General features: G+C 31.9%; 1 protein-coding gene across 1 annotated transcript in view; it reads right to left on the minus strand.

Moving 5' to 3' along the window:
• Positions 1 to 5,905: 5,905 nt before the first annotated feature.
• The window catches only part of LOC145247846 (uncharacterized), an 89,049-nt gene continuing 80,443 nt past the window's right edge, over positions 5,906 to 14,511 (minus strand). The window contains exons 21-22 of the mRNA XM_080109469.1: positions 7,024 to 7,316; positions 5,906 to 5,959 (exon numbers count right to left, since the gene is read on the minus strand). Coding sequence (XP_079965595.1) covers positions 5,906 to 5,959; positions 7,024 to 7,316 — 347 coding nt within the window. The remainder of the gene's footprint in view (positions 5,960 to 7,023; positions 7,317 to 14,511) is intronic.

A 14,511-nucleotide genomic window follows, 5' to 3' on the forward strand; every position in this document is an offset into this window, starting at 1 on the left:
AGACAGACAGACACACTGACAGACAGACAGACACGTTCACTTTTATAGATATATAGATATGTGTGTGTGTGTGTGTGTGTGTGTGTGTGTGTGTACATTTCCCTACGCAATGATTCTATCAATTTTTAGTCACAGACTCGAAATTTGATATACCGGGTACTGAGATCTGGGAAAATCTTTGGGATCGGTTTTCGGCCAGAAAGGTGGCTGTTAAGGGGTCAAAGTCATACGATTTGACCTTTGAGAACTCTACCAAACTCCTCCGACAATTTTGGGTCTAAACACTTGAAATTTTAGATATAGGTTCCTTGGACATGGATCTAACTTAATAACTTGATTAGAGCCCAAAACAATAAATATTAAGGAGTCATAATAGGGGTCAAAGTTTTAAAAAAAATTGACCTCTGCGGTCTCTACCAAATTACTCAGACAATTTCTAGTCTAAACAGTTGAAATTTTGACATAAAGAGTATTCAGAGATAGGGCAAGCATTTAATCGGTTTAGGTCGAAAATTTTAGTTACCAATATATAAATGTATATATGTATGTATGTATGTTTGCATGTGTGCCTAAGATTTTCGGCAGAAGCAACGGATTTTACCAAGATCAGTATCGTTTTAAAGTCCTACCTTTCAGACGACAAATATCGAAAAATTGGCTAAAAACATTAATATCTTCACCTTCATCTGGCAACTTTTCTACAGTGGTGGGAAGGGGGCGCTTTTTTCGCCGATATTTTCGAAAGTAATCCTCTCCTTTCGATTGTCTAGCCTTAAATTTAAAAAAATGTCGCTTCTGGGTTTGGCGGGTGGTCGTAACAGATAGACGTCAAGTTTTTTTCCCCGTTCTTTTCCTCATTTGCTGTACGGGTCCGAGCCTGCATTCCTACTACCACTTTTTTTTTTTTTTGCTCAACAGACACATCCATACATCCGGGCCAACGCCGGGCTGAAATGCTAGTCTATATATCTATAAAAGTGAAAGTGTCTGTCTGTCTGTCTGTCTGTCTGTGTATCTGTGTGTCTGTGTGTGTACATTTCCCTACACAATAACTCTGTCAATTTTAGTCTACAGACATCAAATTTGATATACCGGTACTGAGATTTGGGAAAATCTATGTGATCAGGTCTCGGTCAGAAATTTTGGCTGTTAAGGGGTCAAAGTTCAACGATTTGACCTTTTGAGAAACTCTACCAAACTCCTCCGACAATTTTGGGTCTAAACACTTGAAATTTTAGATATGGTTCCTTGGACATGGATCTAACTTAATAACTTGATTAGAGGCCTAAAACAATAAATGTTAAGGGGTCATAATAGGGGTCAAAGTTAAAAACATTGACTGTTTTTTTGTTTTTTTTTGCTCAGCATACACCTCACACCCAGGCAATTCCGGGACCCTGCTAGTATATCTATAAAAGTGAACGTGTCTGTGTATCTGTCTGAGTATCTGTCTGTGTGTGTAACATTTCCTATGCCAATAACTCTATCAATTTTAAGTCTACAGACTCGAAATTGATATACAGGGTACTGAGATTTGGGAAAATCTATGTGATCGGTTTTCGGCCTGAATTTTGCGATTAAGGGGTCAAAGTTCAACGATTGGACCTTTGAGAAATCTATGTGATTGGTTTCGGCAGAAATTTGGCGATTAAGGGATCAAAGTTAAAAAAATTGACCGCTCTTTTTTTCTTTTTTTTCTTTTTTGCTCAATATACACCTCCAAAACCCGGGCAACGCCGGGACCCATGCTAGTATATCTATAAAGGTGAACGTGTCTGTGTGTCTGTGTATATTTTTCTTCACAATAACTCTGTTAATTTTCAGTCTACAGACTCGAAATTTGATATTACAGGGTACTAAGATTTGGAAAAATCTATGTGATTGGGTTTCAGCCAGGAAATTTGGCTGTTTAAGGGGTCAAAGTTCAACGATTTGACTTTTTGGAGAACTCTACCAAACTCCTCCGGACAATTTGAGTCTAAACACTTGAAATTTTAGATATAGGTTCCTTGGACATGGATCTAACTTAATAAACTCGATTTTGAGCTCAAATCAATAAAATTTAAGGGGTCATAATAGGGGTCAAATTTAAAAAAATTGACCGTTTTTCTGTTTGTTTTGTTTTTGTTCAGCATACACCTTCAAATACCCGGACAACGCTGGGCACCCAATGCCTAGTATATTTATATATATTACATCTATAAAAGTGAAATTGTCTCCGTGTGTGTCTGTGTGTGTACATTTCCCTACCAAAGTACAATGTCAATTTTCGGTCTACAAACTCGAAATTTGACGTAAGGCGTATTGAGATTTGGGAAAATCTTTTTAATCGGTTTTCCGGCCAGTAATTTGGCTGTCAAGAGGTCAAAGTCCAACGATTTAACCTTTGAAAACTTTACCAAACTCCTCAGCCAATTTTGAGTCTAAACACTTGAAATTTTAGATGTAGGTTACTTGGACATGAGTCAAACTTTTTAATTTTATTTGAGACCAAAACAATGAATGTTAAGGGGTCAAAATTGGGGTGAAAGTCTAAAAAAAAAATTGACCTCTGCGGTCTCTACCAAATTACTCAGCCAATTTCTGGTCTAAATATTTGAAATTTTACATAAAGGTATTCAGAGATAGGGCAAGCTTTTTAATCAGTTTGGGCTCTCAAGGGGTCAAAGTTAAAAAAAATTTGACCTTGACGGTGTCTAGCAAACTACTCAGCCAAAACATTTGAAATTTTACATAACGGCTATTCAAACATGCGGTAAACATTTTAATCAGTTTTGGAGCGAGAATTTGGCTGCCAAAAGGTCAAAGTTGAAAGAGTTGGTCTTTGCAGATTCTATCAAACTCCTCCGCCAATTTTGGGTCTAAACACTTGAAATTTTAGACGTAGGTAACTTGGACATGGGTAAAACTTCATTTTGATTTGAAACCAAAACAATAAATGTTAAGGGGTCAAAATTGGGGTCAAATTTTAAAAAAAGTTACCTCTGCAATCTCTACCAATTTACTCAGCCAATTTCTGGTCTAAACATTTGAAATTTTACATAAAGTTTTACATAAATTCACACATAGGGCAAGTTATGAACAGTACATAGAGCCTGAGCAAAGCCGGGCTGAGCTGCTAGTATATATGTATATATTTAGTAGGGAAATATGCACAGACATACACACAGACATTTTCACTTTTATAGATATATAGATAGATTAGTGATTGTACGATTCTACTATTGTTCTCGATTCTGTATAAAATTTCCGATTCTGACACAATTACTGATTCTGATTCTTTACAGATATATTTAAATATTTAACCATAAACTGGTTATTTTTCCCCCGATTACAGTAAAAACATACGTTAAATGTGCATGTATTTTCTCAAACGTAAAAACACACTTATTCGAGGGGATGATCTATAAATTTATGCTTTACTGGGGTTTTAAAATAATAAATATTTATATTATTATTACTACCAACAGTCGAAGATTTTTTTTTTTAAAACAAAATCAAATAAAAAAAAGATAATTAAAGAATCGTTTTGGCATTGGAAAGTAGGCACAAACTTTTCCAATTCTAATAAGGATTCCAATTTTCTGATTTTTAATTAATCGTCCCAACACTAATATATATATATATATATATATATATATATATATATATATATATATATATATATATATATATATATATACAAGACATTTTACCCTATTTTCACGGGGAAAAGTTATAGCTCAGTAACTAAGAATGAGTGCTTTATGTCAAATTGATGGTTTGATATGGTTAAAATTGGGCTAATTTTTGCATTAAATATTAATCATTATTCATCCCAAACTATGTATCAAACAAATACCATAATACTTAGTTCGCTGCACCTTATAACAAAAGCCCATGCAAAATTTCAGCCAGATTAGCCCGAAAAAAAAATGAAACAGACAGATAGACAGACTAATATATATCTGAAATGTTTAGTAAAATAAGAAGCGTTGTTGCATTGAGAAGTCGTCAACGTGATTGTTAAGCCTGAAGTTTTCCTCACCTTATTTTTATTTTTATTTTTTTTTTTTTACAAAGGCATCACCACATTATCAAGACCCAGAGGCCACTCAAGGATAAGGGTTAAAGAGTGTATAGTAGAAATTGGTCAATATAGTAATCATTAGTAATGAAAATTTGGTAAATTCAATAACTTATATGGAACGGCTCATCAAGAACTTATTTACTTTAGACTTGAACACAACCATATTGTTTTTAGTTACTTTGGGACTTCAAGTAGTTCTTTCTTTGTAAAAATGCAAACATACAAACTCATGAGAAATATAATCTAGAAATGGTCCTTTTCTGTTTCATTTTTCCAAGAAATTGTCGAGGAATTCATAAAAGTCGTCCAAAAGTGACTGTATTTTATTTTCCAAAAGAATTATTTTGCATTTTCACACGTGTAATTAAAATAGTGTATATTTTGCCGTGTAATTTCATATTTGTTAAAAATGTATTTAATTATCAATTCACACATTATTTTAATTTTAAGTTAAATCTGCATTTCAATAAACTTAAAGGAGATTTTTTTACAATCCTTTCTTTCTTGATAATACAGCAAACATCATGTTTAATCATTTTTCTATTAACTGTATATTTTCTTATGAGGATCAAGGGAAATAAATTTTTCGTCAGAAAGTTAAAAATTTAAATTTATTTTTTCTTTAGATTTTAAGTTTATTAAACTAAAAAAAAATGTTACAATCTGTTCTCTTAAGTGTACCAAAAAGACTTTAAGACCAAAAGGTTTAGCATGCCATAATTTAAATAAAAGAAACAAAATCATTTTTCTCACGTGTACACAATTTTTCATTGCATTTTGTTACGAATGCTAAATTGCAGTTTTTTATATTCAATCTTGAGCAATTGTGAGGATAATAAAAGGGTAATCGCACATAAACACGCTGGCAGATGGCGCTCGTGGCTGTCAATGTAGCTATGGAAGCACAAAATAGGTACAATTTGCAAAAATATTTTATATTTATTTTTTCATCCCCTTATAATAAAAATATATAAAAATACGTAAACTTTTTATCAATTAATCTTTTATTGTTTTGTCGCATATCTTATCAAATAACTATGTTTATTTAAATTAATATGTTATAAATTTTGCCAAACTATTGAGATATTTTAAGAATATTTTTATTTACAGAAACATGAAAAAAAAAGCAATGAATGTGTCACATGTTTTACAGTTTTCACAGTTTCAAAAAGGTGAATGTGCAATAGAAAATAGTTTGACAGTTTGAAAATGTGAATGTTTCACATATGTAAAAAAAACAAAACAAAAAAAAAACAACAAACATTGAATTCAAACAACATAATAAGTACGAATCCGGTAGATGATATTGCCGAAAAATTTATTTTTTAAATCGGCGACGCCACAGAAATTCCTTTAGGTAAAAAAAAAAAAAAAACAAAAAAAAACTAACTTTATTTGAAAAAAAACAAAATGGAAATATGTTTGAAAAAAAAATATAATAAAAATATCTCAGTATTTTGCCCGATATATAAGTAAGCGATTTTGGAGAATAGTGGAAGTATTGTATCCAATTTGTGCTTCCATACCTCAATGAACAGTCGGGAGCGCCACCTACCGGAGTGTTTGAAAGTTAAGGTCTCTCTTTATGCGCAATTACCAATAAAAGTTTGAAATAAAGTTCAAAGGGAGATAATAAAGGTTTTAAAATCTGTAATGCTGTCTGTTGTACTTTTGTTGCTATGTTGTTGTTAAACGAGTTAGGATTCTTCACAGAGCTTATCAAATGCATGCCTTAGGATTGCTTAATCTGCATGAAAACCTCCGCATTGGCCGCAGTTAATCATTAAACCTGCAGGATTGCAGTATTTTATCACGGCCATCGTAAAGCAGGCCTGGTCACTGAAAAATTACGTCATGCTTCGAAGAGTCAGATTCAATAGTGAACGAAAGCTTTTTACAAAAAGATTTAGAAAAATTTTTTAAAAAATGGATTGAAAAAGAAAAAAAAAAGAAACGTGATTTATTCTGAAACTGAACTTATTTAATATTTAATAATAAGAGAAAAACAAGACTTAATAAAAAAAAAAGTTGTATGTTGTTTCTTCATTAAAAGTAAATAAATATTTCGTTGTTTCATGGATTTTAAATTCGTCTATTGTTTACTTAAAATGCATTTAAAAAACGAAAAAGGAACACGATCCGATTTATAAGGAAACTAAATTTTGTTCAATGTAAATAAAAAAGGAAACAAGAATTATGTATATAGAATTACGGATATTTGAAGTAGGAGCAATAATATATTTTGTAAAATATCATTTGTATATTTTGGAGGTATATTTACTTTTCGGTAATGGGAGTTAATAGAATTTATCATATTTATTTATAAATTTTAGCCTTGATTTTATGTTAAGAGTTTTAACTTTCTTTCTTTTTTTTTTTTTTTTTTTTTTTAAATATGTGCGTGTGTGTGAAAAGAATGTCCCAAGTGGATTATTTCTGCAAGAAAGTTTTTTTTTTGTCTTCGTTTTTTGCATAAAAATTATTTATCAATCGATTTCATTTAAAAGACAAAAATTCATTGATCGATTTTAATTTTTAGTTTCTTCCATAAATTCATCATTCAGTTTTTGTCGTATTTAATTGTCTCCTGCTTCAAGCATATACATAATTCTTGCTTGTTTTTTTTAATTTATATTGAACAAAATTTAATTTCCGTATAAGTTTTTTCTTCAGATTTTGTATGAAATTTTAACTCCAAGATGTTCACCATGTCATAATCTTCAAAAAAAACATCCACACAAAACGATTTTATCACCTGCACACAATTTTTCATCGCATTCTATTCAGCCTACTAATCTGCAGTTTGACCCAATATTCTATTTGAAATCTTATTAGACTGTTATTGTAACGATATTTGCTTCCTTTGAAATATATATTTTTTTAATACCTGATTTCAAATTGATTGGGTTTTTTTCACCTGGCTTTAAGGTAGATATAACTGGTTGGTTTCTTACCTTGGCATCCTCATGTAAGATGGAAGCATGAAGAGTTTTAAAACTGATCACCATCGATTGCATTGAATATTTCAAAGGATCGATATTGACAGAAATGAAACCAATCAAAATGATGCTTGGAATTTCGGATATTTCTTTTTCAATATTCACAAATCTTTCCACTTTTGTATGGATTTCCTTCAAACTTGGATCGGTAGCCATAAACTCCTCAAAGCTTTCATAACGATTTTCTTTCCAAAGAAAATCGAAACATTTGAAACTTTCTATGTATTTTTCCTCCAGTTGTTCATTTTCTGAAATATAAAATTTCATCCATTTAATTGGAGGAAACATTGTTGTGTTTCGCGAGTGTATATATATATATATATATATATATATATATATATATATATATATATATATTGGGCAAATTTGTATTATTTACATAGACTCGAGTATATATATATATATATATATATATATATATATATATATATATATATATATGTCATCACTATTAAAAACTGATATATCTAAAACATATAACTTTCATGGGTGTAGGAGATTTATAGATGATCTTATATGTATAAACGATAATGATGAATTCGAAAAAAAATAAACATCTTATATATCCAAACGAATTAAAATTGAATTATGAACATAGAGGACAACAGGCTACATTTCTGGATTTAGATATAAAAATTGAGGATGGGATTTTTCTTTATAAAATATTTGATAAAAGAAACGCTTTCCCCTTTAAAATAGTACGTATGCCGCATAAAGATAGCACCTGCCCTGTTTTTATGTTTTATGGAACCATTATGTCAGAGTTTTTGAGAATAGCTCGCGTTACTTTAAAATTAACAGATTTTATACCACCAGTTTCTAACTTAGTAATAAGGATGATAAAACAAGGTGAGAATAAAAATAAAATATTTAAACAGTTAAATAAAGCATTTGTTCGTTATCCTGATGCTTTTGAATCGTTTAAGATTAACCAGACTATATTAATAAAGGAAATCCAAAACTATATTAGCAATGTATAAAATTTATTTATAATTACATATAATAAAATTATAATAAAAAAATTTTTTTAAAAGTGTATATATGTAAAAATATTTTTAACCTTTATATATCTAATTTTAAATAAATAAGAATGTAAATATACTAAATACTAATCATAGTGGGGTGATAAGTAGTTAAATTGATTAATCCGTAATCTTATAAATACAAGACTGATAAATTAAAAAAATATATCCATTTAAATGTGGAAATTGATGAATCACACGGGTAAGAAATTCATTTTTATAGTATGAAAAGGTTAGTAACTGCAATTAAGAATAGGAAATTGGATCAAATGTTTGTAACATGTCTTCTTCCTAAGATTAAGGGTGGTGGTGTTTGATCAACACTGCTGGGGAGCCATGATGTAATATACTGTTTTGTTTTTAAATCCCCGAAACAGTGTTTCATGGTAAACAACTGATGATCCCTTGAAAAATAAATTATTGGTACTATAGTAAATTCGAGAGCGAGTTGATGCAGTGATTGCAGGTGATTAAATAACTTACTGACTGGATGGTTTTCTAACGAATGATAAAAAATATTTTTTTGTATAGTTTTAAAGGTTAAAAACTTCAAAGACTATATATATATATATATATATATATATATATATATATATATATAGACTTATATGTAATATGCTGAGTTCGTGTAATTCAGTAAATTTTCATATACCAATAGGTTTTAAGCCAAAAATGGTTGACTTAAGTATTAAGCTACAAAATTATCACGTTTAATAATCGAGCATTAATATGAAATGGGCTTTTCCGTAACCACAACCAAGGTAAATGTTTCTCGCATGCCTTTCCCGTTAGGGATTCCCCCCCCCCCGGCTTTTTTTCTTTCTATTCAAAAAATGCTACATTGTCTAAAGTGTGTTTATTCATAAAGTCTGAAGAAATGCTGGTTTTTGAAAAATTTCAAACGATATGATGCTTGAAATTGTCGAACTAGACATTGAAACAATTGTAACGTAAAATGAAATACACTTTTTGTTGTCATCAACACCTTGTCTTGAAGTCTTGATTCAACCATCTACCTAAAATTCGTTGTGTGTGTGTGTGTGTGTGTGTGTGTGTGTGTGTTTGTGTGTGTGTGTGTACATTTAAATACAGTTAATAACAGAACAACAATATTATACATAAATACTTTTACAACAAAGGACAAATAACATTTATTTGGGGTTTCAACATCTGGCCAATCGGGAACATATCTGGCCCAAGTTTGGTCTTGTTTGACGAAAAAGCCGCAATGGAAATTTTCCCCAAGAACGACAGAATCTCGAGTTTTATTTTCGGAAAGTTTTTATTCCAAAGTGTTTTTCACCTTTTGGAAAGTTGCAATGCTGGTCCTAGATTCCTACTTTGATAGGCATTGGACTCCTCGCTCTCCTAGGTACTTTTGGCCATCAAAACCGGGTGGCTCCTCAACTCTAACTCCTTCAAGCTCAGAACACTAACTAATTTCAACGTATCTCAAAAAGACCATCGCCCCTTCCAAATGACGTCATTAGTACACGTCACTAAGATAATCAGCTGATAGTTTTACATGTCATTATTTCTAAGTTGTCAACTAAATTGTTATGATAACATTTTTAAGTTAACATTTCTAAATTTATGTCAATTAAGATTTCTCTCTATCTCTACAATTATATAAATGCAACTTTACCTGTGTGTGTGAGTTCGTTCCTTATAGACTCCGAAATGGCTGAAGAGATTTTCTCTAAAATTTACAGAACTTTAGTGTATAAGGCTGGGAGTGATCTTAGTTAAGTTTTGTCTCAAAATACCCCCGATAATTACCGATAATCGATAATCGAAACCGTTATTTTAGTTTATCTATCATCGGTAAATCCACTTTTTTCTTGTCATCGCTTAACAATAATAATAGAACAATGCGCCATAAAAATTGTACTGTGGGAAAGTTGATAGCATGTTTTTTTTTTGTTTTTGTTGTATTTTTTTTTTTTGCATGACGTGGTCTGTAGGTTCAAACTACGTCCGTAAATTTCTTTAATTTTTTTTCATTAACTGCAAAGAATTTTATAAGACTTGAAAATTTACGAGTTTTTTTTTTATGACGTGGTCTGTATGTTCAAACTCCACACGTAAATTTGTTAACTGGAAAGAACTTCATATAAAATAATTTTACAAAAGAACAGTAGGTTCTCTAGAGTGCAATGTAGAATAACATATTTTGGACTAAGTTACTGCATGGAGGCATGTGAAGCTTCCTCCCAGGCGATTTCACGGATTGCAAGGATAATAAAAATATAGGACTGTGAAATATTTGTTGATCATCATTCAATCTTGGGCAACGTTGGGTCTCCCTGCTAGTTCTAAATAAATATTTTTATTATTCTAAAACATATTTTAGCTGACAAATTTTTTGGTTTGAATAATCATAATAATCATGAACCAGCACACCTTTCTTCGTTGTCCGGCCAATATCTAACAAGATATGTTTATCGAAATAGGGCTTTATAAATATCTAATGTAATACAGCTTTTACCAAAAGTTTTGCAAGCACTTTTTCGGATAATTTTGGATATGGAAAGTGAATGAAACCATAACTACTCAATAAATAAGATGTTTTTAATTAATAGTACTGCTTTCTCATAATTTTAACAAAAAAATAAAGTTTTAAAAAATATATATATAAAATAAAAAAATAAAAATGAAACTGAAGCACTAACCCTAGATGGGTTTAACAGGCTTCCTCCAAAGGAAGAAGTTTCATGGGAGTATGAAATTCACAAGCGATCCCCAGTCGCATGTATATCCCTGGTTGGGGAGATGACGATGTTAGGTTTTTGCAACTCTTGCCAGGAGTTGTAAACGTCCTCCTTTATACAGCGCCTGGTATTCCTAAATTGGTCACTCACCTGGTACTGATCAGTCTCAAAATTGCTTAACTTCGGTGATCCAACGAGAACCGGTGTGTCAACGTGGTTATGCCATATACATAAAATAAAACAATGAAAAAATGACAAATAACTGAACAAACAGAGTGCAGGATGATGGCCATCTAGTGCGACTTTCTTTGTCTGATCAGCAACAATTACTGCAGGCGTGGTTCAGTAGCTGAGTGGAAGCTTCAGTTCGCACAGTACATCGGCGGTTGTTGACAAAAGGATTGGTATCAAAGAGATATAAAAGAAAGTCACTTTTGTGGCACAAAAACATATTCAAGATCGATTAAATTTCTGTTGGATTCATAAAAGGTATGCTGTGAAATATTAGAAAAAGGTGATTTTCTCGAATGAATCACCTTTTAGCTGCTTCCAGCAGAATTGTGAAAAATATTGGAATCATCCCATTATTAGCAAATATTCTAGTATAATCGACATATTTCCAAGATGGAAGCATGATATGCCGCCATCTTGGAAATTCATTTTCAGAAATATAGCTGAACCATATAGAATTTCAACCATTTAATTGAAGAAAAGATTTGTTTATGGATTTTATAAATATTTGATGGCGTACAAATATGGAAGAGCAATACAGCCTATGAAGCTTCATTCAGTTTAGAATAATTAAAATAGAATTATAAAAAATAGATAACTATTTATAATCTATACTTCTAAACATTTGGGGTTTTTGTGTATCGATATTCAATCCTTTTCCCTATTTATTTAAAAAGAAACTACAACTTTGTTATATATGGGTCGTGGAATTGCATTCATCTGCAAAAGATCTAGCTAATTTAGATATTCTTTTAAACATTCATTTTAATTAATTCCCTATCAGTTTTTTCGGTTTTCTTATGGGATGATCACCTTTAGTTAACTATTATGTGTAATTATATTCAGGCAGATATTCTAATGATTTATACTTGTGTAATATTTGTGCAAAAAGGTTATAGTAAACACAAAATTCTTTCTATATATATTTATGTATGAGTATATATATATTTGTTTAAAAAATTTTGCTACTAAACTCCTCTGTCAGTTTTCGGTCTACAGACATGAAACTTCATATATAGAGTATTCGAACCCATGTGAAACTTTATATTTGGTTTTAGCTGGGGAAAACTGGTGCAAAAGTGTGAAAATTAAAAAAAATGAAATTTGCCAGGTGGAGATCGAACAACGGCATGCGTAACGTAATAGCTATGATACCTGTTTTAATTTTTAGCCTTACAGTAAACATGTTTTCATAGCCCAGGCATTAATGTCAAAGGAAAAAGTGAATCATAAGCTAAACGTTTTGGTTTTGATTCTCAGTGGTGGCACACAAATCATTTTTTTTTTTTTAACTTTTTAAATCAGTACTGTGACGGTACCACGAGCCTGTTTCTTGACGAGAACCTCCCTGTACGGTACCAAGGTTGGAGTTCTCAGAGAAAATCCCAAGGCCGGGCACGCGTTTTAAGAAAAAGAAAAGTTTGACGGGTACCGACTGCAAATTATGCGGTCTCTATGGTACAGTGTCCAGGTTCAGACCAGAATCGTCGTGGAATATACTCGAGGCATTCACGGGCGGCAATGTAAGGCAAACAAAAGAGACACAAGTCGACACGGGTATGAGAGTTATTAAATCAACAATTTATTTAAACAAATTGAACCGGGTAAAATGTAACTACGAAAACAGAACATGCAACTGAAATCATAACTGAAATAACATGAAAAAAAAAAGAAAGAATAAAAGAATATATACATGCAGACAATGATTTGGGACAAGGAGAGGGGGTGAGTGATATTTCGATTGTCTTAGGAAGGTTCTTTTTGTTCTCTTCGATGAGAATCAACGAGATATGAGTGATACTCAGAGAGGGGGGGGTCACACTGAAAGTCTCAAGATATAGAGATAGTTTTTCCCTCTTTCCTCTAATTTTTTTTATTTTCTTTTCTTTCCCCCTTTTTTTTCTTCTTCCTTTTTTTCTTTTTTTATAGTCAATGATATGTTACTTATGGGCCGATCAACAGGGGGGGAATTCAGCATTTAGGAAAAAAACCTTAGTTCGAGGGTTGCTTTTCTTTTCCCCATTTTCTTTCTTTTTCTTTTTCCTTTTTTTCATGGGGCATTCAACAGTTCACATAATTGATCGAGCAAAAACAATTTAGAAAGAGTTACTTAACTTCTTTTGTTGAGTCGACGTTCAATTCACCCGAAGCTTCTTTCCCTTTTATGAGGTGCTGGTTTGAAGGATCGATTCTCGTAAATTCCAATCCATTTATGCTAAGGTGGATATATGTTATTCCTTATCAGCACGGCGTGAATTCCAATCGATTAGTGCCAAGGTGGGTATATATTGTTCCTTTGTGGCACGATACGAGTCGACGAGATCTTTTTCTTTTTTTTTTTTTTTTCACCATGCGAATCAACCGCGATGTTTCCATTTTTCGAGCAGAATGCCCCCACACATGTTTCCGTGTCCACCGCCTTCGTCGAACTGCTTTGATTCTCCCGAGTTTTTCTTGTTGGCGACAGTTGAAGGTCATTGCGTGGGTGTAGAAATCTAGGTCGCTCGGCCAGCCTCATTTTGACTCCGTCTGCTAAGGATTGGGTTGGGAAGGGGTGTCTGCTTAATTGATATATATGAAGGGTGTGAAAATGTTTCTCTTAGCAGTACTATATATTGGATTCAATATAATATAATGATAAATAAGAAACCTGCATTAATCAAAATATCATATTTAACCGTATTTTATGACCAGGCAATGCCGGGGGTCTGCTAGTGATTTATATACTAGAAAGTGATAATTTCAGACTGGAAAGTTATTAGTCAAGGGAGATAATCTTGGATTAGAAATTTCTGTGCTTGTTGATAGACATACACAGGCAAAATATGGCAGTTCAAATAAATTAACAGGAAAATTCTTTGATTCTGAGGTAGCAGACAAAAGTAGATATCTACAATAAATTTATGGAAAATTTTCGAGTAGTATTTTAATTAAAAATATAAATCAGTTTTAGCGTATACTAGCAGGGAGACTCGACGTTGCCCAGGATAGAATGAGGATCAACCTTCCCGTATATTATTGTCATCGAAATCGGTGAAATCGTCCATTTTTCAATCAAATCGATTAATTGCCTGCTCTAGTTAGGAATCCACCACAGTGCACTGGGAGAAAGCTTCACATGCCTCCCTGCAATGACTTAGTCCACAATACATTGTAGTTTACATTGCATTGTAGAGAACATACTTTTGATTTTATATACCGAGCCTTTCTACTTGTGCAGCGAATTAAATAATTGAATTAAAGGTTAAAATGAAAAAGTCAAGTATCATGATTCAATTGTGTTCTAAACAGAAATATTCATTTTGGACGCGCCTCTGTCATATCAAAGAATCTACTATTGATTTTATATGCCGCAGTAATAAAACTTCTCAAATGCATTTATGATGTTAGGCTGTATAAGGCGTTAACTTTAGTCAAAATCACCTATTCCTTCTTTCATTGGATTTGTTTGATTATCGATTATCGATGCTTATTGAAAA

This window comes from Euprymna scolopes, chromosome 26 (assembly GCF_053919585.1).
Source record: "Euprymna scolopes isolate OS-2025 chromosome 26, ASM5391958v1, whole genome shotgun sequence".
Lineage (NCBI taxonomy): Eukaryota > Metazoa > Mollusca > Cephalopoda > Sepiida > Sepiolidae > Euprymna > Euprymna scolopes.